Source organism: Dendropsophus ebraccatus, chromosome 11 (assembly GCF_027789765.1).
Source record: "Dendropsophus ebraccatus isolate aDenEbr1 chromosome 11, aDenEbr1.pat, whole genome shotgun sequence".
NCBI lineage: Eukaryota > Metazoa > Chordata > Amphibia > Anura > Hylidae > Dendropsophus > Dendropsophus ebraccatus.
In genome coordinates this window covers 97,049,075-97,074,750 of record NC_091464.1, presented here as the reverse complement: position 1 = coordinate 97,074,750, position 25,676 = coordinate 97,049,075, and the positions used below count along the sequence as shown (strand labels likewise).

The following is a 25,676-nucleotide window of genomic DNA, read 5'->3' as shown; positions in this document are numbered from 1 at the left end:
TGTGAGGTATCAGGGTGTATACAGGGTGTGAGGTGTCAGGTATCGGGGTGTATACAGGGTGTGTGGTGTCAGGTATCGGGGTGTATACAGGGTGTGTGGTGTCAGGTATCGGGGTGTATACAGGGTGTGAGGTGTCGGGGTGTATACAGGGTGTAAGGTGTCAGGTGTCGGGGTGTATACAGGGTGTGAGGTGTCGGGGTGTATACAGGGTGTGTGGTGTCAGGTATCGGGGTGTATACAGGGTGTGAGGTGTCGGGGTGTATACAGGGTGTAAGATGTCAGGTGTCGGGGTGTATACAGGGTGTGAGGTGTCGGGGTGTATACAGGGTGTGTGGTGTCAGGTATCGGGGTGTATACAGGGTGTGAGGTGTCGGGGTGTATACAGGGTGTAAGATGTCAGGTGTCGGGGTGTATACAGGGTGTGAGGTGTCGGGGTGTATACAGGGTGTGTGGTGTCAGGTATCGGGGTGTATACAGGGTGTGAGGTGTCGGGGTGTATACAGGGTGTGTGGTGTCAGGTATCGGGGTGTATACAGGGTGTGAGGTGTCGGGGTGTATACAGGGTGTGTGGTGTCAGGTATCGGGGTGTATACAGGGTGTAAGGTGTCGGGGTGTATACAGGGTGTGAGGTATCGGGGTGTATACAGGGTGTGAGGTGTGAGGTATCGGGGTGTATACAGGGTGTGAGGTGTGAGGTGTCGGGGTGTATACAGGGTGTGAGGTATCGGGGTGTATACAGGGTGTAAGGTGTCGGGGTGTATACAGGGTGTAAGATGTCAGGTGTCGGGGTGTATACAGGGTGTGAGGTGTGAGGTGTCGGGGTGTATACAGGGTGTGAGGTGTGAGGTGTCGGGGTGTATACAGGGTGTAAGGTGTCAGGTATCGGGGTGTATACAGGGTGTAAGGTGTCGGGGTGTATACAGGGTGTAAGGTGTCGGGGTGTATACAGGGTGTGTGGTGTCAGGTATCGGGGTGTATACAGGGTGTCAGGTATCGGGGTGTATACAGGGTGTGAGGTATCGGGGTGTATACAGGGTGTAAGGTGTCGGGGTGTATACAGGGTGTGAGGTATCGGGGTGTATACAGGGTGTGAGGTGTGAGGTATCGGGGTGTATACAGGGTGTGAGGTGTGAGGTGTCGGGGTGTATACAGGGTGTGAGGTATCGGGGTGTATACAGGGTGTAAGGTGTCGGGGTGTATACAGGGTGTAAGATGTCAGGTGTCGGGGTGTATACAGGGTGTGAGGTGTGAGGTGTCGGGGTGTATACAGGGTGTGAGGTGTGAGGTGTCGGGGTGTATACAGGGTGTAAGGTGTCAGGTATCGGGGTGTATACAGGGTGTAAGGTGTCGGGGTGTATACAGAGTGTAAGGTGTCGGGGTGTATACAGGGTGTGAGGTGTCGGGGTGTATACAGGGTGTGAGGTGTGAGGTGTCGGGGTGTATACAGGGTGTAAGGTGTCGGGGTGTATACAGGGTGTGAGGTGTGAGGTGTCGGGGTGTATACAGGGTGTAAGGTGTCGGGGTGTATACAGGGTGTAAGGTGTCGGGGTGTATACAGGGTGTGAGGTGTCGGGGTGTATACAGGGTGTGAGGTGTGAGGTGTCGGGGTGTATACAGGGTGTAAGGTGTCGGGGTGTATACAGGGTGTGTGGTGTCAGGTATCGGGGTGTATACAGGGTGTAAGGTGTCGGGGTGTATACAGGGTGTGAGGTGTGAGGTGTCGGGGTGTATACAGGGTGTGAGGTGTCGGGGTGTATACAGGGTGTGTGGTGTCAGGTATCGGGGTGTATACAGGGTGTGTGGTGTCAGGTATCGGGGTGTATACAGGGTGTGAGGTGTCGGGGTGTATACAGGGTGTGTGGTGTCGGGGTGTATACAGGGCTCGGGGAGTCGGGTACCGTATAGGAAGTCGTAGTTGCGGCTGGCCCGGTATCGGGGTCCGGGCCCCGGCGGCACTTGGGTCAGGGTCCGGCTCATGCTGCTGCTGTAGCGTTTCGGCCTCCTCGGGATCAGTGTACACAGTCACCATGGGGACCGGCTGCAGCAGAACTTCGTTACCATGGACACAGCGGTCATGTGACGAGGCACAACTGACTACATTTCCCGTCATCCTCTGCGGACTCAGCGGTCATGTGACGAGGCACAACTGCCTACATTTCCCGTCGTCCTCCGCGGTAGAGGAGAGTGAGTCTGCGCAGTGTAGCGGCTGCAGTCTGTCTCATTACCTGCTGGGCGGGCGACTCTGTGACCCCTGAGATGTCAGCTCCCATATCTGACAGGAAGCACGATGGAGCCGGTGGTCGGGTGGTCAGTACCGCCTCACATTGTATCAGCTGCAGAGTATTACACCAGCCCTGGTGATGTGCACTATATGTCCTGGTGGTCAGTACCGCCTCACATTGTATCAGCTGCAGAGTATTACACCAGCCCTGGTGATGTGCACTATATGTCCTGGTGGTCAGTACCGCCTCACATTGTATCAGCTGCAGAGTATTGCACCAGCCCTGGTGATGTGCACTATATGTCCTGGTGGTCAGTAGTTCCTCACATTGTATCAGCTGCAGAGTATTACACCAGCCCTGGTGATGTGCACTATATGTCCTGGTGGTCAGTACCGCCTCACATTGTATCAGCTGCAGAGTATTACACCAGCCCTGGTGATGTGCACTATATGTCCTGGTGGTCAGTAGTTCCTCACATTGTATCAGCTGCAGAGTATTGCACCAGCCCTGGTGATGTGCACTATATGTCCTGGTGGTCAGTACCGCCTCACATTGTATCAGCTGCAGAGTATTGCACCAGCCCTGGTGATGTGCACTATATGTCCTGGTGCTCTTGTGGTCATTCCTCTCCTCTTGGTTACTGTGTGACCTCTGACGCCCTGGGCCGTTGTTTACGTGACATCTCATGTGTTCTTACTTTGTGTTTCCGCAGGTGTTAATGGTCGGTGACCGGAAATCTGGCAAAGCCAAACTAGTCAGTGACCAGCGATGTATGGAAAAAGCTGCACAAGACCAGTACAGCATGGAGCCCCAGTGAGTCCTGTATGGGCAGGGTACAGTGTGCGGTGTTACACCCCAAGAGCTGCACTCACTATTCTGCTGATATATCATGTCTCATCCTCCAGAGCTGCACTCACTTTTCTGCTCTTACATCATTTCTCATCACCATCTCATCTCATTAATGATATTGAGAATGGAATTAACAGCAATGTTTCTATCTTTGCAGATGACACCAAGCTTTGTAGTACAGTACAGTCTATGGAGGATGTGCAGATGTTACAGGCTTTGTAGTACAGTACAGTCTATGGAGGATGTGCAGATGTTACAGGCTTTGTAGTACAGTACAGTCTATGGAGGATGTGCAGATGTTACAGGATGACTTAGACACACTGAGTGTTTGGGCGTCCACTTGGCAAATGAGGTTCAATGTGGATAAATGTAAAGTTATGCACCTGGGTCCTAATAACCCGCATGCATCATATGTCCTGGGGGGAGTAATAACCTGCAGCATCATATGTCCTGGGGGGAGTTACTCTGGGAGAGTCACTGATGGAGAAGGATCTGGGTGTACTTGTAGATAATAGACTACAGAACAGCACAATGTCAGTCAGCTGCTTCTAAGGCCAGCAGGATATTGTCATGTATATACCAGGCATTTGTTTAGTCTGGAGAAGAGACGTTTAAGGGGAAATATGATTAACTTATTTAAATATATAAATGGCCCCTACAAGAAATATGGGGAAAAGATGTTCCAGGTAAAACCCCCTCAAAGGACAAGAGGGCACTGCCTCCGCCTGGAGAGACAAGGGGGGCGCTGCCTCCACCTGGAGAGACAAGGGGGCGCTGCCTCCGCCTGGAGAGACAAGGGGGCACTGCCTCCGCCTGGAGAAAAAAACGGTTCAACCTCCGGAGGCGACAAGTCTTCTTTACCATGAGAACTGTGAATCTGTGGAACAGTCTACCACAGGATCTGGTCACAGCAACAACAGTAGAGGGCTTCAAAACAGGGCAAGACAGGTTCTTAGACCAAAATAATATAGATGCATATATATAACATATCACCACTCCCCCTTCCCTGTATCCATCCCCTCCTTGTATATCCCCCTTCCCTGTATCCATCCCCTCCTTGTATATCCCCCTTCCCTGTATCCATCCCCTCCTTGTATATCCCCCTTCCCTGTATCCATCCCCTCCTTGTATATCCCCCTTCCCTGTATCCATCCCCTCCTTGTATATCCCCCTTCCCTGTATCCATCCCCTCCTTGTATATCCCCCTTCCCTGTATCCATCCCCTCCTTGTATATCCCCCTTCCCTGTATACATCCCCTCCTTGTATATCCCCCTTCCCTGTATCCATCCCCTCCTTGGTTGAACTTGATGGACATGTGTCTTTTTTCAACCGTATTAACTATGTAACTATGTAACCTCCAGAGCTGCACTCACTATTCTGCCGTTACATCATGTCTCATCCTCCAGAGCTGCACTCACTATTCTGCTGTTACACCATGTCTCATCCTACAGAGCTGCACTCACTATTCTGCCGTTACATCATGTCTCATCCCCCAGAGCTGCACTCACTATTCTGCCGATACATCATGTGTTATCCCCCAGAGCTGCACTCACTATTCTGCCGTTACATCATGTGTTATCCCCCAGAGCTGCACTCACTATTCTGCCGTTACATCATGTCTCATCCCCCAGAGCTGCACTCACTATTCTGCCGTTACATCATGTGTTATCCCCCAGAGCTGCACTCACTATTCTGCCGTTACATCATGTGTTATCCCCCAGAGCTGCACTCACTATTCTGCCGTTACATCATGTCTTATACTTGGTTGTCTCCTGTGTTGTGTTCCCAGCATCCCTGAGGAGGAGAGTCGGCTGTGCACATTGGGGCCGGGGGTCTCTGGGTCCATCATGGCTCCAGTACACAGCTACATGCCAGTCCTCCAGCTATGTATGATTCCTCCCGGAGAGGGTCAGACCACCATACTATGGGGTCCCCCCCTGGCCAGGAGTGGGTCCCCTCCCCTAGGGGGCGTCACCCATTCACAGGGCCCCTCCAGCTTCCTTCCTTCTTATATCTGGTGTCCTGGCCAGTAAGGAGCAGCCCATCCTCTCACCTGTCACCTGGATGATGCTTCCGGCTCTCCTTATAGCTGTGTCCCTATGAGTCCAGTGAGGTGCAGCCCACCCTCTCCGCCTGTCACCTGGATGACGCTTCCGGCTCTCCTTACAGCTGTGTCCCTGTGGGTCCAGTGAGGTGCAGCCCACCCTCTCTGCCTGTCACCTGAATGATGCTTCCGGCTCTCCTTACAGCTGTGTTCCTATGAGTCCAGTGAGGTACAGCCGACCCTCTCCGCATGTCACCTGGATGACGCTTCCGGCTCTCCTTACAGCTGTATCCCTATGAGTCCAGGAAGGTGCAGCCAACCCTCTCCGTTTGTCACCTGGATGATGCTTCCGGCTCTCCTTACAGCAGTGTCCCTATGGGTCCAGTGAGGTGCAGCCCACCCTCTTTGCCTGTCACCTGGATGACTCCTCCGGCTCTCCTTACAACAGTGTCCCTATGGGTCCAGTGAGGTGCAGCTCACCCTCTCCTCCTGTCACCTGGATGACTCTTCCGGCTCTCCTTACAGCTCTGTCCCTATGGATCCATTGAGGTGCAGCTCACCCTTTCTGCCTGTCACCTGGATTATGCCTCCAGCTCTCCTTACAGCTGTGTCTTTATGGGTCCATTGAGGTGCACCTCACCCTTTCTGCCTGTCACCTGGATGACTCTTCCAGCTCTCCTCACAGCTCTGTCCCTATGGGTCCATTGAGGTGCACCTCACCCTTTCTGCCTGTCACCTGGATGACTCTTCCAGCTCTCCTCACAGCTCTGTCCCTATGGGTCCATTGAGGTGCAGCTCACCCTTTCTGCCTGTCACCTGGATTATGCCTCCAGCTCTCCTTACAGCTGTGTCTTTATGGGTCCATTGAGGTGCACCTCACCCTTTCTGCCTGTCACCTGGATGACGCTTCCGGCTCTCCTTACAGCCGTCTCCCTATGGGACCGGTGAATAATTTATCACTCAGTGTAAATAAACCCGGCTGGTGTTGGCAGCGGTGATAGATTCACGCCTCGCTGCTCCGGAGAGGACGCTGCGCTCCACGCCCTCTCAGGTGAGTGTCCCCAGGGCCCGGCTCCTTCACCTGCACTGTACTGTAGTTTTACCGTCACCGTACACCTGCGGTCACCATCACTTGTAGGGGAGAGCGCGGTGGGCATTGTGCCGGGTCTGACTCGTTGTCTCCTATGGGGCGGCACTTTCCTTCTCTCTCATGGGACGTTGGCTGCGGCGCCCGGTCTGCGCAGGTGTGAGGAGGGTCAGGCACCTGGTGGCCTCTGGATCTCACTTGTTTCACGGCGTTGGTCACAGCGCTGACAGTTTAATTTCTTCTGATGTTTCTCGGCTTTCTTATAGAAACATCCGGCCACAAAGGGTTAACCTCTCCCTCCATTAGATGTGGGCACCGTGCCCGGCTGGCACCAAGTGAGGAGAGTCAGTGGGGTGTGGGGCCTCCTGGGAGTGGGATAATGGTATGATCCGTTACAGGGGGGGATTGTGGGCGGAGCTCTGTCTTCTCCTTACACAGCGAGGATCCTGGGGAATATCCCTGGTCCACCCAGCTTTCCCAGGCTCCTGATCATGAGTACTGACAGGAGTCTGGGAGAGGTGGGTGACACCCTGTCTGTATTATAGAGGAGATGGGGATTGTGGGGGGGCCCCGGGGTCTTTCTATATCTCCCCCCCCCCCCCCCATGACAGATAAGATATCGGCCTCCTGTTCTATATCCGTCCCTCATTGTCCTGTTCTATGTCCGCTGTCACTCAGCAGCTGCCACCATCACAGAACAACAGCTCCTGCCCGTCACATGAGCAGCGCACAGTGATAATACCGCATTATACCGCAATGTATGTGTATGAGAAACGGCATGGTGCCTCTCCCTGCGTGTCATCTATCCTGTGTCCCTTGTGCCCCTGCACCTTCTCCTGTGCCTCCCTCCCATGTCCCCTGTGCCTGCTCCTGTGTCCCCCTCCCGTGTCCCCTGTGCTCCTGCACCTTCTCCTGTGCCCCCTGTACCTGCTCCTGTGTCCCCCTCCCGTGTCCCCTGTGCTCCTGCACCTTCTCCTGTGCCCCCTGTGCCTGCTCCTGTGCCCCCCTCCCGTGTCCCCTGTGCTCCTGCACCTTCTCCTGTGCCCCCTGTACCTGCTCCTGTGCCCCCTCCCATGTCCCCTGTGCCCCTGCACCTTCTCCTATGCCCCTGCACCTTCTCCTGTACCCCCTGTACCTGCTCCTGTGCCCTCTCACGTCTGCCCTGTGCCCCCTGTACCTTCTCCTGTGCCCCCCTCACCTCTCCCCTGTGCTCCCTATACCTCCTCCTGTACCCCTTGTACCTGCTTCTGTGCCCCCTTTCATCTCCCCTGTGCCCCCTGTACCTCTTTCTGTACCTGCCTCCGTGCCCCTCTGTACCTTCTCCTGTGCCCCCTCCCATGTCCCCTGTGCCCCGAGTACCTTCTCCTGCGGCCCCCTCCGCTCTCTCCTGTGCTCCCTGAACCTGCGGCGCCCCCCCTCTCTCCTGTGCCCCCTGAACCTGCGGCCCCCTCTGCTCTCTCCTGTGCCCCCTGAACCTGCGGCCCCCTCTGCTCTCTCCTGTGCCCCCTGAACCTGCGGCCCCCTCCGCTCTCTCCTGTGCCTCCGGCCTTGGTCCTAATTTACATGTATGGGAAGGGATCAGTTAGCAGCTCGGGGACGGGGGTCTCACATTCCTCATCACATACTGATCCTCTCAATCATCGGGGGAGGGGGCACTGTTGTGGTGTATAGACGCTACAGCAGGAGGGGTGGGGAGCAGGGAGCTGTATACAGAGTCCTGTCTAATAAGCCTCCTAATAGACAAGGCGATTTTTACCGATAAACGATTGCAAACCAGATTATTGTTACCCTGAAATCGTTCCCCATATTACACAGAACGAAAGTCGGTACTACAATCAGTTACTGATCCCAGCAAAAGAATGAAGGATTGTGGAATTACACTGAGCGATTAGTGACAGAATTCAGAATTATGCTGCATTTACACGTAACGATTATCACGCAAATTTGCGCAATAATCGTACGTGTAAATGCAGCGAGCGGTCAAACGACGAACGAGAAATCGTTCATTTTGATCTTTCAACATGTTATCAAATGTCGTTCGTCGTCGCGTGATAGTCCCGCAGCCCCCTGCTCGATCGCCACCCCCGCCGCCGCTCTGATCGGAATTACACTGAGCGGTTAGTGACACAATGTCACTGAGCGATTAGTGACAGATTGTGGAATTACACTGAGCGATTAGTGACAGAATGTGGAATTACACTGAGCGATTAGTGACAGATTGTGGAATTACACTGAGCGATTAGTGACAGATTGTGGAATTACACTGAGCGATTAGTGGCAGAATGTGGAATTACACTGATAATTAGTGACAGAATGTGGAATTACACTGAGCGATTAGTGAGTGATTGGCTGAGCGGCCTGCCAGCTGAGACAGGCTGCTCTGAAGCTGGAGTGCACGGGACCCAGGCAGAAGTACAGAGGAAGAGGAGCCCTGCAGCCTGGATAGGTAATGTATTCCTCTTTGCATATCATCAGCCGTGCACCACTATTATATATAGTGGTGCGCGGTCGGCGCCCGACAATTCTAGGTCAGAACCTATATCAACGATCGTTGTCTTTATTACACGGAACGATAATCTGTGTCATACACGTCTCTTACACAAAGCGATTATCGCCCGTAATGGCTGATAATTGGCCAAATACAGCCGATTATCGTTTTGTGTAAAACACATGAACAATTTTTTTTATTGTTTCCTGCAATTACACGGAACAATTATCATTTAAAATCGAACAATTTAACAATTTTCTGCAGCACAATCGCCCCGTGTAATAGGGTCCTAAGTCTCCAGCAATGAAATGGTCAATCTATATGATCTAATCATAATATAAGATGACTTACGGTACCAGTCTACACAGCAAAGCCGACAGGTGATCTGTATACAGAGTCCGGTCTGTGTGAGTGTATAGTGTTAGGAGCAGGTCTTGTCTCGTAGAGCTTCCCAGCGCTCTAATCATACTGAGATGACTCTACTGAACCTTACCAGTCTACACAGCAAAGCTGACAGGCAATCTACAGCAAACAGGAAGCGTCTGCCACCTGCTCTTGTGGTCAGTGTGAGAACTGCAGTACTTCAGGATGAATTGGTGTTAATCATTGTATAAGGAAACGTTTGGATTCCTGTAAGATGCCTGCTTGCTGGCAGTGAATGGAAATGTTCTCGTTTACACCTAGAAAGAGAATAGCGGACGTTCCATGCAGATACAGCTGAGGATTTGTTACAGTGTGTCAGCGCTACTGCATCAGCCTGGAGTCCAGCACATCAGATCTGTGCTGCTGCAGAGTTATTATACAAGGCCTGTCCTGGCTGACACAGTGTAACTAACCCTCAGCTGTGATAGTGATGTGTGTTACAATGGGCCCGGACATTATTAGGTTGGATGAATTGGCTGATAACAGGGGACAATGCACCATAAACAGAGGATTTGGGCTGAGTGTCCCTTTAAGTGTGTGTAGTAGTGGCAGGGAGGCCGGGCGCCCTGTCATCTGTGTTATGTGACTGCTCGCTATCTCTCACCGTAACCCGTCTTGGATTTCAACTCCAAACATGGCCATACAGCTGGGGTGTCACTTCAAGCCGTCTCCAGTACAGAGACATTCCAGAGCCGGCTGCCACTACGAGCCCATAAGGGGCCGACCAGAGCCGGCTGCCACTACGAGCCCACCGTGTTCTCAGTGCTCGCCGGATCTAAGGGGCCGACCAGAGGCGGGCATGGAGTGACGCTGATCCCGGGCACTGCTGCTCCTCATCCTAGTCTGTTCAGCATTCACAGGCTCCAGTCCCACCGCTCTGTAGAGGTAAGAGATCTGAGAGACGGGGCTGCGGGCAGAAGCTGTCTATGGGGGCTGCGGGCAGAAGCTGTCTATGGGGGCTGCGGGCAGAAGCTGTCTATAGGGGCTGCGGGCAGAAGCTGTCTATGGGGGCTGCGGGCAGAAGCTGTCTATGGGGGCTGCGGGCAGGATGGGACTGTGGGGGCTGCGGGCAGAAGCTGTCTATGGGGGCTGCGGGCAGAAGCTGTCTATGGGGGCTGCGGGCAGGATGGGACTGGGGGGGCTGCCGGCAGAAGCTGTCTATGGGGGCTGCGGGCAGGATGGGACTATGGGGGCTGCATTTTAGATAAACTTAGTATCTTATAAATCCCCACCCGTCCATTATAACATCCAGACAGGAGAACACCGGACGTGTAAACTTACAGGGGGTCACTGCCCATGAGAGGGGGGCTCACATCTGGGGCAAGCTATGGTGCTGTATCAGCTTGGTGTGACGTTATAATACTGATTTATATGTGTGCGGCTATTCCTGCGTGATAGCAGCAGATCATTACACATAGACATTCTCTGCAGACTATCACAGCTGGAGCTTAATCTGTGCATCCACTCAATCCTCCCCTCCAAGAAGGCAGCACAAGGGCGCCGGACTGAAAAAACGGGACGTCCAAAGAACTACTAACATAGCCGACGCGTTTCAAGGCTGGAGCGGCCTCTTCCTCAGGTGTCTGATCAAACAGTGAGGTCTATATATACACGAGGAAGGCAGATGGTATCACAGCTCCCCTCATCCAGGGCCCCCCTAGATCACAGCTTCCCTCCTCCAGGACCCCCATAGATTGCAGCTTGCCTCCTCCAGGACCCCCATAGATCACAGCTCCCCTCCTCCAGGGCCCCCATAGATCACAGCTCCCCTCCTCCAGGGCCCCCATAGATCACAACTTCCCTGCTCCAGGACCTCCATAGATCACAGTTCCCTTCCTCCAGGACACCCATAGATCACAGCTCCCCTCCTCCAGGACCCCCATAGATCACAGCTCCCCTCCTCCAGGACCCCCATAGATCACAGCTCCCCTCCTCCAGGACCCCTTATAGATCACAGCTCCCCTCCTCCCAGACCCCATAGATCGCAGCTCCCCTCCTCCAGGACCCCCATAGATCGCAGCTCCCCTCCTCCAGGACCCCCATAGATCACAGCTCCCCTCCTCCAGGACCCCCATAGATCACAGCTCCCCTCCTCCAGGACCCCCATAGATCACAGCTTCCCTGCTCCAGGAGCCCCATAGATCACAGCTCCCCTCCTCCAGGACCCCCATAGATCACAGCTCCCCTCCTCCAGGAGCCCCATAGATCACAGCTCCCCTCCTCCCGGACCCCATAGATCACAGCTCCCCTCCTCCAGGACCCCCATAGATCGCAGCTCCCCTCCTCCAGGACCCCCATAGATCACAGCTCCCCTCCTCCAGGACCCCCATAGATCACAGCTCCCCTCCTCCAGGACCCCCATAGATCACAGCTTCCCTGCTCCAGGAGCCCTATAGATCACAGCTCCCCTCCTCCAGGACCCCCATAGATCACAGCTCCCCTCCTCCAGGACCCCCATAGATCACAGCTCCCCTCCTCCAGGACCCCCATAGATCACAGCTCCCCACCTCCAGGACCCCTTATAGATCACAGCTCCCCTCCTCCAGGACCCCCATAGATCACAGCTCCCCTCCTCCAGGACCCCCATAGATCACAGCTCCCCTCCTCCAGGACCCCCATAGATCACAGCTTCCCTGCTCCAGGAGCCCCATAGATCACAGCTGCCCTCCTCCAGGACCCCCATAGATCACAGCTCCCCTCCTCCAGGAGCCCCATAGATCACAGCTCCCCTCCTCCCAGACCCCATAGATCACAGCTCCCCTCCTCCAGGACCCCCATAGATCGCAGCTCCCCTCCTCCAGGACCCCCATAGATCACAGCTCCCCTCCTCCAGGACCCCCATAGATCACAGCTACCCTCCTCCAGGACCCCCATAGATCACAGCTTCCCTGCTCCAGGAGCCCTATAGATCACAGCTCCCCTCCTCCAGGACCCCCATAGATCACAGCTCCCCTCCTCCAGGACCCCCATAGATCACAGCTCCCCTCCTCCAGGACCCCCAAGTCTCCAAGCATGTGAGGGGGGGCACCAATGTGCAGCCTTTCCTGTGTACCCACACCGGGACTATAGACAAATGCAGACCTCCACTCCTCAAGAAACAGACTCAACAAACACAGCCAACTCCGAAAGATCACAGTACGACTCCAGACTCCTCTGTCTCCTCCTCCAGACTCCTCTGTCTCCTTCTTCTCTAGACTCCGGTCTCCTTTTCTAGACTCCTCTTTCCCCCTCTTGCTCCAGACTTCTCTGTCTTCTTATCCTCAAGACTCCCCTGTCTCCTCCTCTAGACTCCCCTGTCTCCTCCTCTAGACTTCTGTCTCCTCCTCCTCTTCCAAACTCCTCTGTCTCCTCCTCCTCTTCCAAACTCCTCTGTCTCCTCCACCAGACTCCTTTATCTCCTCCTCCTCCTGTAGACTCCTCTGTCTCCGCCTCCTTTAGACTCCTCCTCTGTCTCCTCTAGACTCCTCCTCTATCTCATGCTCTAGACTCCTCCTCTGTCTCCTGCTCTAGACTCCTCTGTCTCCGCCTCCTCTAGACTCCTCCTCTGTCTCCTGCTCTAGACTCCTCTGTCTCCGCCTCCTCTAGACTCCTCCTCTGTCTCCTCCTCTAGACTCCTCCTCTGTCTCCTGTAGACTCCTCCTCTGTCTCCGCCTCCTCTAGACTCCTCCTCTGTCTCCGCCTCCTTTAGACTCCTGTCTCCTCCTCTAGACTCCTCCTCTGTCTCCTGCTCTAGACTCCTTTGTCTCCGCCTCCTTTAGACTCCTCATGCTTTAGACCTCTCCTCTAGACTCCTGTCTCCTCCTCCTTTAGACTCCTCTGTCCCCTGTCTCCTCCTCTAGACTCCTCCTCCTCTGTCCCTCTCTAGAGCTTTCTGGCAGTGGCTTATCTCCAGATAGCATACAGATGTTGAGCTCCGTCCTGAGATTCGGGAGCCCCCCATACATATAGTTGGCCGCCATGATACTAGCAGGATATAGTATTATAACCTCTGCTCCTCTCTCTCTGCAGGCGCAGAAGATAAGATGGCGGTGGCGGCTTCAGCGTGGGACCACCTCCTGTATGCCCCCCATTGTGTGGGCTGGCAGTCGTACATGGAGGGTGGGCAGTACCAGCTGGCCAGCCTCATTCTCCTGCTGGCATTCATGGGGGGCAGCGGAGTGAAGGGCTGTATCTATGTCTATGTGCTGCTCTCCGCCGGCTTCCTCTCTATGGCCATCTGGGGGGGGCTGTGGTCCTGCGGGGTGGACGTGGTGGTCTGGAACGTTCTGCTGCTGGTGGTCTGCCTGGTCCAGATCACTCATCTCATCTACCGCCTGCACAGAGAGTCCTATGGGCTGGACTATGACGCCCTGTACCATACCGTGTACCAGCCTCTGCAGGTGCCACTGCCCGTCTTCAAGGAGATTGCCCACTGCAGCGGCATGGAGGTCCACACCCTGAGCGCCGACCAGAGCTACGCCCTGGAGGGCAAGACCCCCATAGACCGACTCTCCCTGCTCCTCTCTGGAAGGTGGGTGCCCGCTCTATCCTGCAGATTATTACACCTCTGCCCCCTCAACAGATCTGCAGAACATTGATCTGTCCTCTCTACAGATCTGCAGAACATTGCTCTGTCCTCTCTACAGATCTGCAGAACATCGCTCTGTCCTCTACAGATCTGCAGAACATTGCTCTGTCTCGTTACTCGAGGATTTTCCGCAGAACGCGCGGGGATGATGGCCGCCCCCTCAGAAGTAGTAGTGGCGGCTCCCGGCCGATCTTCACACAGAACAAGCAGCAGGAGACAATTCATTTGTCCTCTGCATTTTTTCTCAAATAAATGTCAGACCAAAGAAGAGCCGACCGCCCCCCCTCCCCCCGTCCAAGGCAGAGGGCGCTCTGGGAAACCGGGCACTTTTTGTTATGGCCTCCTACCTCTAAACCCTACCCCGTCTCTGGCCTCCTCCCTTTGTTCACCCCCCTGCCTCCTCCCTCTGCTCACCACCCCCGCCTCCTCCCTCTGCTCACCCCCCTGCCTCCTCCCTCTGCTCACCACCCCCGCCTCCCCCCTCTACCTACCCCCCAACCTTCTTGCTCTGCCCACCCCCGCCTCCTCCCTCCGCTCACCCCTCCCGCCTCCTCCCTCTGCTCACCACCCTTGCCTCCCCCCTCTACCTACCCCCTAACCTTCTTGCTCTGCCCACCCCCGCCTCCTCCACCTATATACACCCGGCCACCTGATGACAGCAGCCAGCATAGCTGCCATGTACAGGACCTCCCGGCCTGCGTGTTTATTGGCTGACATTCTGTGGGGAGACATCACTGTGATTCGTGGTATTACCGCGCGGCATTCGTTAGAGTAGCGAGTATTTTTGAACGATCATGTTCACTAATCCCTAATAATGATATATCCTGCAGATTATTACACCCTGACCTGTCTGCAGATGATTGCTCTGCCCTCTCTACATTACCGCATGTCTGTCTCTGCTGTAGGGTGAAGGTCAGCCTGGACGGACAGTTCTTACACTACATCTTCCCCTATCAGTTCCTGGATTCTCCAGAGTGGGAATCGCTGCGGCCGACAGAAGAAGGAACATTCCAGGTGAGGAGGACACACTGAGTTCAATTATACAAGGTTCAGTGATGTCATCCAGGGGGCGGGGCTGTGACTACCTCTCTATACACATGATAAACAGAGGGCGGGGCTGTGACTACCTCTCTATACACAGGATATACAGGGGGGAGGCTGTGACTACCTCTCCATACACAGGGTATACAGGGGGCGGGGCTGTGACTACCTTTCTATACACAGGATATACAGGGGGTGGGGCTGTGACTACCTCTATACAGAGGATATACAGGGGGCGGGGCTGTGACTACCTCTCAGATATCTGTTCCTTTAGCCCTTGAACCTGTATGTATATGTCAGTTATTACATTGTGGCCACTAGAGGGCAGTGATTGGTGATTGGTCCCTCCCCCGCGGAGCTTTCGGTAATAAGAATGACTGTATAATAAGTAGGGCAGATGATAGGAGTTGTAGTTTGATCTGAGATGATTGCCTTTCCTCAGGTGACGCTATCAGCGGAGACAGATAGCACGTTCATCAGCTGGCCCCGGAAGAAGCTCTACTTGCTGCTGGCGAAGGAGAAGTACATCTCTCGGCTCTTCTCTGTGCTCTTGGGCTTTGACATCTCCCAGAAACTCTATGCGCTTAATGATAAGCTCTTTGCTAAGTTTGGCCTCCGCTTTGACATCCGTCTTCCGAGCCTGTACCATGTGCTGGGGCCGTCGTCAGAGCCGGCGGGTGAGATGGGAGCAGTCACTGAGCATTTGGCCTCCCACTTGCCACATAAAGCCCCCGTGGCCCTCCCTCACCAGCCAGCGGGCACCAGGGGCTCTCGGCCAGAGAGTGGCAATCTGGGTGAGGACTCCAGTAGCCTCATTCTCGAGGACTTTGCGGAGCTGCCTGGTTCCTTTATGGATTATGTGAGCGAGGGGGAGTATATGAAGTGAAAGGGGGCGAGGCAGCTGGTACGGGCGCCCCCTGTAAGTAGCACCCTGCCTGCCCCTCCAGGGGGAGTGTGTCTATGTGCCATAGTGTTTTCTCTAACCTGTGTGTGATGTATCTGCTGGGAATGGAGGATCCACGTGATGTACGGGGGCCCAATCCTCTGCACTCCTGTCTGACAGTGTGATCTGCGGATGAGAGCTGACATGTCTGCATGTTGTGCCATCTAACGTGTCCACCACCACGGAGGGTCATGTGACTACTGCAGCAAGTCAGCATGGTGTTGGCAAGACTGGCATGTGTGTGTGTGGAGATGAGATAGGGGCGGCCATAACAATGTGCAAATCCACCGATTCCCCTATAAACATCTCCAGCTCCTCCATAACATCTAAATCTCCTCCATAACATCTACATCTCCAGCCCCTCCTTAACATCTCCAGCCCCTCCTTAACATCTACATCTCCTCCATAACATCTACATCTCCTCCATAATATCTACATCTCCTCCATAACATCTACATCTCCTCCATAACATCTACATCTCCTCCATAACATCTACATCTCCTCCATAACATCTCCAGCTCCTCCATAACATCTAAATCTCCTCCATAACATCTACATCTACAGCTCCTCCATAACATCTACAGCTCCTCCATAACATCTACATCTCCTCCATAACATCACCAGCTCCTCCGTAACATCTCAAGCTCCTCCGTAACATCTACAGCTCCTCCATAACATCTACATCTACATCTCCTCCATAACATCTACATCTACATCTCCTCCATAACATCTCCAGCTCCAACATAACATCTACATCTCCAGCCCCTCCATAACATCTCCAGCTCCTCCATAACATCTCCAGCTCCTCCATAACATCTAAATCTCCAGCTCCTCCATAACATCTACACCTACATCTACAGCTCCTCCATAACATCTACAGCTCCTCCATAACATCTACATCTCCTCCATAACATCACCAGCTCCTCCGTAACATCTCCAGCTCCTCCGTAACATCTACAGCTCCTCCATAACATCTACATCTACATCTCCTCCATAACATCTACATCTACATCTCCTCCATAACATCTCCAGCTCCAACATAACATCTACATCTCCAGCCCCTCCATAACATCTCCAGCCCCTCCATAACATCTCCAGCTCCTCCATAACATCTACATCTCCAGCTCCTCCATAACATCTACATCTCCAGCTCCTCCATAACACTTACATCTACATCTCCTCCATAACATCTACATCTCCTCCATAACATCTACACCTACAGCTTCTCCATAACATCTACAGCTTCTCCATAACATCTACACCTACAGCTTCTCCATAACATCTACATCTCCTCCATAACATCTACATCTACAACTCCTCCATAACATCTACATTTACAGCTCCTCCATAACATCTACATCTACAGCTCCTCCATAACATCTACATCTACAGCTCCTCCATAACATCTACATCTCCTCCATAACATCTACATCTACATCTCCTCCATAACATCTACATCTCCTCCATAACATCTACACCTACATCTCCTCCATAACATCTACATCTCCTCCATAACATCTACAGCTCCTCCATAACATCTACATCTACAGCTTCTCCATAACATCTACATCTCCTCCATAACACTTACATCTACAACTCCTCCATAACATCTACATCTCCTCCAAAACATCTACATCTACAGCTCTTCTGTAACATCTACATCTCCTCCGTAACATCTACATCTCCTCCGTAACATCTACATCTCCTCCTTAACATCTACATCTCCTCCATAACATCTACATCTATATCTCCTCCATAACATCTACATCTACATCTACATCTACATCTCCTCCATAACATCTAAACCTACATCTCCTCCATAACATCTACATCTACATCTCCTCCATAACATCTACACCTACATCTCCTCCATAACATCTACACCTACATCTCCTCCATAACATCTACATCTACATCTCCTCCATAACATCTACACCTACATCTCCTCCATAACATCTACATCTACATCTCCTCCATAACATCTACACCTACATCTCCTCCATAACATCTACATCTACATCTCCTCCATAACATCTACAGCTCCTCCATAACATCTACATCTCCTCCATAACACCTTTATCTACATCTCCTCCATAACATCTACATCTCCTCCATAACATCTACATCTCCTCCATAACACCTTTATCTACATCTCCTCCATAACATCTACATCTACAGCTCCTCCATAACATCTACATCTACAGCTCCTCCATAACATCTACATCTCCTCCATAACATCTACATTTCCAGCTCCCCCATAACATCTACATCTCCTCCATAACATCTACAGCTCCTCCATAACAACTACATCTCCTCCATAAGATCTACAGCTCCTCCATAACATCTACATCTCCTCCATAACATCTACAGCTCCTCCATAACATCTACATCTACAGTTCCTCCATAACATCTACAGCTCCTCCATAACATCTACACCTACATCTCCTCCATAACATCTACATCTCCTCCATAACATCTACAGCTACAGCTCCTCCATAACATCTACAGCTCCTCCATAACATATACATCTACAGCTCCTCCATAACATCTACATCTACAGCTCCTCTATAACATCTACAGCTACAGCTCCTCCATAACATCTACAGCTACAGCTCCTCTATAACATCTACAGCTACAGCTCCTCCATAACATCTACATCTCCTCCATAACATCTACATCTACAGCTCCTCCATAACATCTACACCTACATCTTCAGCTCCTCCATAACCTCTACAGCTCCTCCATAACATCTACAGCTCCTCTATAACATCTACATCTCCAGCTCCTCCATAACATCTACATCTCCTCCAAAACATCTACAGCTCCTCCATAACATCTACACCTACAGCTCCTCCATAACATCTACATTTACATCTCCTCCATAACATCTACATCTACAGCTCCTCCATAACATCTACATCTACAGCTCCTCCATAACATCTACATCTCCTCCATAACACCTACATCTCCTTCATAACATCTGCAGCTCCTCCATAACATCTACAGCTCCTCCATAACATCTACAGCTCCTCCATAACATCTACACCTACAGCTCCTCCATAACATCTACATCTACAGCTCCTCCATAACATCTACATCTCCTCCATAACACCTACATCTCCTTCATAACATCTGCAGCTCCTCCATAACATCTACAGCTCCTCCATAACATCTACACCTACATAACATAACATTTACTCCTCCATAACATCTACAGCTCCTCCATAACATCTACATCTACAGCTCCTCCATAACATCTACACCTACAGCTCCTCCATAACATCTACATTTACATCTCCTCCATAACATCTACATCTACAGCTCCTCCATAACACTTACATCTACAACTCCTCCATAACATCTACATTTACAGCTCCTCCATAACATCTACATCTACAGCTCCTCCATAACATCTACAGCTCCTCCATAACATCTACATCTACAGCTCCTCCATAACATCTACACCTACATCTCCTCCATAATATCTACATCTCCTCCATAACATCTACAGCTACAGCTCCTCCATAACGTCTACAGCTCCTCCATAACACTTACATCTACATCTCCTCCATTACATCTACATCTACAGCTCCTCCATAACATCTACAGCTACATCTCCTCCATAACATCTACAGCTACAGCTCCTCCATAACATCTACATCTCCTCCATAACATCTACATCTACATCTACAGCTCCTCCATAACATCTACATCTCCTCCATAACATATACATCTACAGCTCCTCCATAACATCTAAAGCTACATCTCTTTCATAACATCTACAGCTCCTCCATAACATCTACATCTCCTCCATAACATCTACATCTACAGCTCCTCCATAACATCTACACCTACATCTTCAGCTCCTCCATAACCTCTACAGCTCCTCCATAACATCTACAGCTCCTCTATAACATCTACATCTCCAGCTCCTCCATAACATCTACATCTCCTCCAAAACATCTACAGCTCCTCCATAACATCTACACCTACAGCTCCTCCATAACATCTACATTTACATCTCCTCCATAACATCTACATCTACAGCTCCTCCATAACATCTACATCTACAGCTCCTCCATAACATCTACATCTCCTCCATAACACCTACATCTCCTTCATAACATCTGCAGCTCCTCCATAACATCTACAGCTCCTCCATAACATCTACAGCTCCTCCATAACATCTCTAGCTCCTCCATAACATCTACATCTACAGCTCCTCCATAACATCTACATCTCCTCCATAACACCTACATCTCCTTCATAACATCTGCAGCTCCTCCATAACATCTACAGCTCCTCCATAACATCTACACCTACATAACATAACATTTACTCCTCCATAACATCTACAGCTCCCCCCATAACATCTACATCTACAGCTCCTCCATAACATCTACACCTACAGCTCCTCCATAACATCTACATTTACATCTCCTCCATAACATCTACATCTACAGCTCCTCCATAACACTTACATCTACAACTCCTCCATAACATCTACATTTACAGCTCCTCCATAACATCTACATCTACAGCTCCTCCATAACATCTACAGCTCCTCCATAACATCTACATCTACAGCTCCTCCATAACATCTACACCTACATCTCCTCCATAATATCTACATCTCCTCCATAACATCTACAGCTACAGCTCCTCCATAACGTCTACAGCTCCTCCATAACACCTACATCTACAGCTCCTCCATAACATCTACAGCTCCTCCATAACATCTACATCTACATCTCCTCCATAACATCTACAGCTTCTCCATAACATCTACATCTACATCTCCTCCATAACATCTACATCTCCTCCATTACATCTACATCTACAGCTCCTCCATAACATCTACAGCTACATCTCCTCCATAACATCTACAGCTACAGCTCCTCCATAACATCTACATCTCCTCCATAACATCTACATCTACATCTACAGCTCCTCCATAACATCTACATCTCCTCCATAACATATACATCTACAGCTCCTCCATAACATCTAAAGCTACATCTCTTTCATAACATCTACATCTCCTCCATAACATCTACATCTCCTCCATAACATCTACATCTCCTCCATAACATCTACATCTACAGCTCCTCCATAACATCTACAGCTCCTCCATAACATCTACAGCTACATCTCCTCCATAACATCTACAGCTACAGCTCCTCCATAACATCTACATCTCCTCCATAACATCTACATCTACATCTACAGCTCCTCCATAACATCTACATCTCCTCCATAACATATACATCTACAGCTCCTCCATAACATCTAAAGCTACATCTCTTTCATAACATCTACATCTCCTCCATAACATCTACATCTCCTCCATAACATCTACATCTCCTCCATAACATCTACATCTACAGCTCCTCCATAACATCTACATCTCCTCCATAACATCTACAGCTCCTCCATAACATCTACATCTCCTCCATAACATCTACATCTACATCTCCTCCAAAATATCTACAGCTCCTCTATAACATCTACATCTCCAGCTCCTCCATAACATCTACATCTACATCTCCTCCATAACATCTACAGCTCCTCCATAACATCTACATCTACAGCTCCTCCATAACATCTACAGCTCCTCCATAACATCTACATCTACATCTCCTCCATAACATCTACATCTACAGCTCCTCCATAACATCTACAGCTCCTCCATAACATCTACATCTCCTCCATAACATCTACAGCTCCTCCATAACATCTACACCTACATCTCCTCTATAACATCTACAGCTCCTCCATAACATCTACAGCTCCTCCATAACATCTACATCTACAGCCCCTCCATAACATCTACATCTCCTCCATAACATCTACATCTACAGCTCCTCCATAACATCTACATCTACATCTCCTCCATAACATCTACATCTACAGCTCCTCCATAACATCTACAGCTACAGCTCCTCCATAACATCTACAGCTACAGCTCCTCCATAACATCTACATCTCCTCCATAACATCTACATCTACAGCTCCTCCATAACATCTACACCTACATCTACATCTACAGCTCCTCCATAACATCTAAAGCTACATCTCTTTCATAACATCTACATCTCCTCCATAACATCTACATCTACAGCTCCTCCATAACATCTAAAGCTACATCTCTTTCATAACATCTACATCTCCTCCATAACATCTACATCTACAGCTCCTCCATAACATCTACATCTCCTCCATAACATCTACATCTACATCTCCTCCATAACATCTAAAGCTACATCTCTTTCATAACATCTACATCTCCTCCATAACATCTACATCTCCTCCATAACATCTACATCTACATCTCCTCCATAACATCTAAAGCTACATCTCTTTCATAACATCTACATCTCCTCCATAACATCTACATCTCCTCCATAACATCTACATCTCCTCCATAACATCTACATCTCCTCCATAACATCTACATCTACATCTCCTCCATAACATCTACATCTCCTCCATAACATCTACATCTCCTCCATAACATCTACATCTCCTCCATAACATCTAAAGCTACAGCTCCTTCATAACATCTACATCTACAGCTCCTCCATAGCATCTACATCTACATCTCCTCCATAACATCTACAGCTCCTCCATAACATCTACATCTACAGATCCTCCATAACATCTACAGCTCCTCCATAACATCTACATCTACAGCTCCTCCATAACATCTCCAGCTCCTCCATAACATCTACATCTACAGCTCCTCCATAGCATCTACATCTACATCTCCTCCATAACATCTACAGCTCCTCCATAACATCTACATCTACAGCTCCTCCATAACATCTACATCTACATCTCCTCCATAACATCTACAGCTCCTCCATAACATCTACATCTCCTCCATAACACCTACATCTCCTCCATAACATCTACATCTCCTCCATAACATCTACAGCTCCTCCAACACATCTACATCTACATCTCCTCCATAACATCTACAGCTCCTCCATAACATCTACATCTACAGCTCCTCCATAACATCTACATCTGCAGCTCCTCCATAACATCTACATCTACATCTCCTCCATAACATCTACAGCTCCTCCATAACATCTACATCTACAGCTCCTCCATAACATCTACATCTACAGCTCCTCCATAACATCTACATCTACAGCTCCTCCATAACATCTACACCTACAGCTCCTCCATAACATCTACACCTACAGCTCCTCCATAACATCTACACCTACAGCTCCTCCATAACATCTACACCTACATCTCCTCCATAACATCTACAGCTCCTCCATAACATCTACAGCTCCTCCATAACATCTACAGCTCTTCCATAACATCTACACCTACATCTACATCTCCTCCATAACATCTAAACCTACATCTCCTCCATAACATCTACATCTACATCGCCTCCATAACATCTACATCTCCTCCAAAACATCTACATCTCCTCCAAAACATCTACAGCTCCTCCATAACATCTACAGCTCCTCCATAACATCTACATCTGCAGCTCCTCCATAACATCTACATCTACATCTCCTCCATAACATCTACAGCTCCTCCATAACATCTACAGCTCCTCCATAACATCTACAGCTCCTCCATAACATCTACATCTACAGCTCCTCTATAACATCTACATCTAAAGCTCCTCCATAACATCTACATCTCCTCCATAACATCTACAGCTCCTCCATAACATCTACACCTACATCTCCTCCATAACATCTACTGCTCCTCCATAACATCTACAGCTCCTTTATAACATCTACAGCTCCTCCATAACATCTACATCTACAGCTCCTCCATAACATCTACATCTACAGCTCCTCCATAACATCTACATCTACAGCTCCTCCATAACATCTGCATCTCCTCCATAACATCTACAGCTACATCTCCTCCATAACATTTACATCTACATCTCCTTCATAACATCTAAACCTACATCTCCTTCATAACATCTACATCTACAGCTCCTCCATAACACCTTCATCTACAGCTCCTCCATAACATCTACAGCTCCTCCATAACATCTACATCTACATCTCCTCCATAACATCTCCAGCTCCTCCATAACATCTCCAGCTCCTCCATAACATCTACATCTCCTCCATAACATCTACACCTACATCTACAGCTCCTCCATAACATCTACATCTCCTCCATAACATCTACATCTACAGCTCCTCCATAACATCTACACCTACATCTACAGCTCCTCCATAACATCTAAACCTACATCTCCTCCATAACATCTACATCTCCTCCATAACATCTACAGCTCCTCCATAACATCTACACCTACAGCTCCTCCATAACATCTACAGCTCCTTCATAACATCTACACCTACATCTCCTCCATTACATCTACATCTCCTTCATAACATCTACATCTACAGCTCCTCCATAACATCTACAGCTCCTCTATAACATCTACATCTCCTCCATAACATCTACAGCTCCTCCATAACATCTTTATCTACAGCTCCTCCATACCATCTACATCTACAACTCCTCCATAACCTCTACATCTCCTCCATAACATCTACAGCTCCTCCATAACATCTACAGCTCCTCCATAACATCTACAGCTACATCTCCTCCATAACATCTACATCTTTTCCATAACATCTACATCTCCTCCATAACATCTACACCTACATCTCCTCCATAACATCTACACCTACAGCTTCTCCATAACATCTACACCTACATCTCCTCCATAACATCTACATCTCCTCCATAACATCTACACCTACAGCTTCTCCATAACATCTACAGCTACTCCATAACATCTACATCTCCTCCATAACATCTACATCTCCTCCATAACATCTACACCTATAGCTCCTCCATAACATCTACAGCTCCTCCATAACATCTACATCTACATCTCCTCCATAACATCTACAGCTCCTCCATAACATCTACATTTCCTCCATAACATCTACATCTACAGCTCCTCCATAACATCTACAGCTCCTCCATAACATCTACAGCTCCTCCATAACATCTACAGCTCCTCCATAACATCTACATCTCCTCCATAACATCTACATCTACAGCTCCTCCATAACATCTACATCTACAGCTCCTCCATAACATCTACAGCTACAGCTCCTCCATAACATCTACATTTCCTCCATAACATCTCTAGCTCCTCCATAACATCTACATCTCCTCCATAACATCTACATCTACAGCTCCTCCATAACATCTACCTCTACAGCTCCTCCATAACATCTACATCTACATCTCCTCCATAACATCTACAGCTCCTCCATAACATCTACATCTCCTCCATAACATCTACACCTACTACTCCTCCATAACATCTACAGCTCCTCCATAACATCTCTAGCTCCTCCATAACATCTACATCTACATCTCCTCCATAACATCTACAGCTCCTCCATAACATCTACAGCTTCTCCATAACATCTACACCTACATCTCCTCCATAACATCTACAGCTCCTCCATAACATCTACATCTACAGCTCCTCCATAACATCTACAGCTCCTCCATAACATCTACATCTCCTCCATAACATCTACATCTACATCTACATCTCCTCCATAACAACTACACCTACAGCTCCTCCATAACATCTCCACCTACATCTCCTCCATAACATCTACATCTCCTCCATAACCTCTACATCTACAGCTCCTCCATAACATCTACATCTACAGCTCCTCCATAACATCTACATTTACATCTACAGCTCCTCCATAACATCTACATTTAAATCTACAGCTCCTCCATAACATCTACATCTACAGCTCCTCCATAACATCTACATCTACAGCTCCTCCATAACATCTACATTTACATCTACAGCTCCTCCATAACATCTACATTTACATCTACAGCTCCTCCATAACATCTACACCTACATCTACAGCTCCTCCATAACATCTACACCTACATCTCCTCCATAACCATCTACATCTCCTCCATAACATCTGCATCTCCTCCGTACATCTACATCTCCTCCATAAC

The 25,676-nt window shown here is 49.8% G+C and overlaps 2 protein-coding genes across 9 annotated transcripts in view; one reads left to right on the top strand and one right to left on the bottom strand.

Annotated features, from left to right (window-relative positions):
• CFAP91 (cilia and flagella associated protein 91) overlaps window positions 1-5,202 on the bottom strand; it is a 45,679-nt gene extending 40,477 nt beyond the window's left edge. The window contains exon 1 of one of the 2 annotated variants that reach the window (XM_069946310.1): window positions 5,126-5,202. Coding sequence is in view for 1 of the 2 variants with exons in the window: in XM_069946309.1 (XP_069802410.1) it covers window positions 1,899-1,977 (79 nt within the window). In the remaining variant the exon portion in view is untranslated. Of the gene's footprint in view, window positions 1-1,898; window positions 2,077-5,125 lie in introns of those variants that run through there. The other variant, XM_069946309.1, reaches the window with a different exon arrangement.
• The window catches only part of POPDC2 (popeye domain cAMP effector 2), a 37,938-nt gene continuing 14,443 nt past the window's right edge, over window positions 2,182-25,676 (top strand). Inside the window, exons 1-6 of one of the 7 annotated variants that reach the window (XM_069946312.1) lie at window positions 2,183-2,307; window positions 2,935-3,035; window positions 10,546-10,693; window positions 13,123-13,624; window positions 14,587-14,695; window positions 15,165-15,641. In XM_069946312.1, the coding sequence (XP_069802413.1) occupies window positions 13,137-13,624; window positions 14,587-14,695; window positions 15,165-15,608 (1,041 nt within the window). In that variant the 5' untranslated portion in view covers window positions 2,183-2,307; window positions 2,935-3,035; window positions 10,546-10,693; window positions 13,123-13,136 and the 3' untranslated portion in view covers window positions 15,609-15,641. Of the gene's footprint in view, window positions 2,308-2,934; window positions 3,036-6,096; window positions 6,168-9,106; window positions 10,000-10,545; window positions 10,694-13,122; window positions 13,625-14,586; window positions 14,696-15,164; window positions 15,642-25,676 lie in introns of those variants that run through there. The other 6 variants (XM_069946315.1, XM_069946311.1, XM_069946317.1 and 3 more) reach the window with 6 other exon arrangements.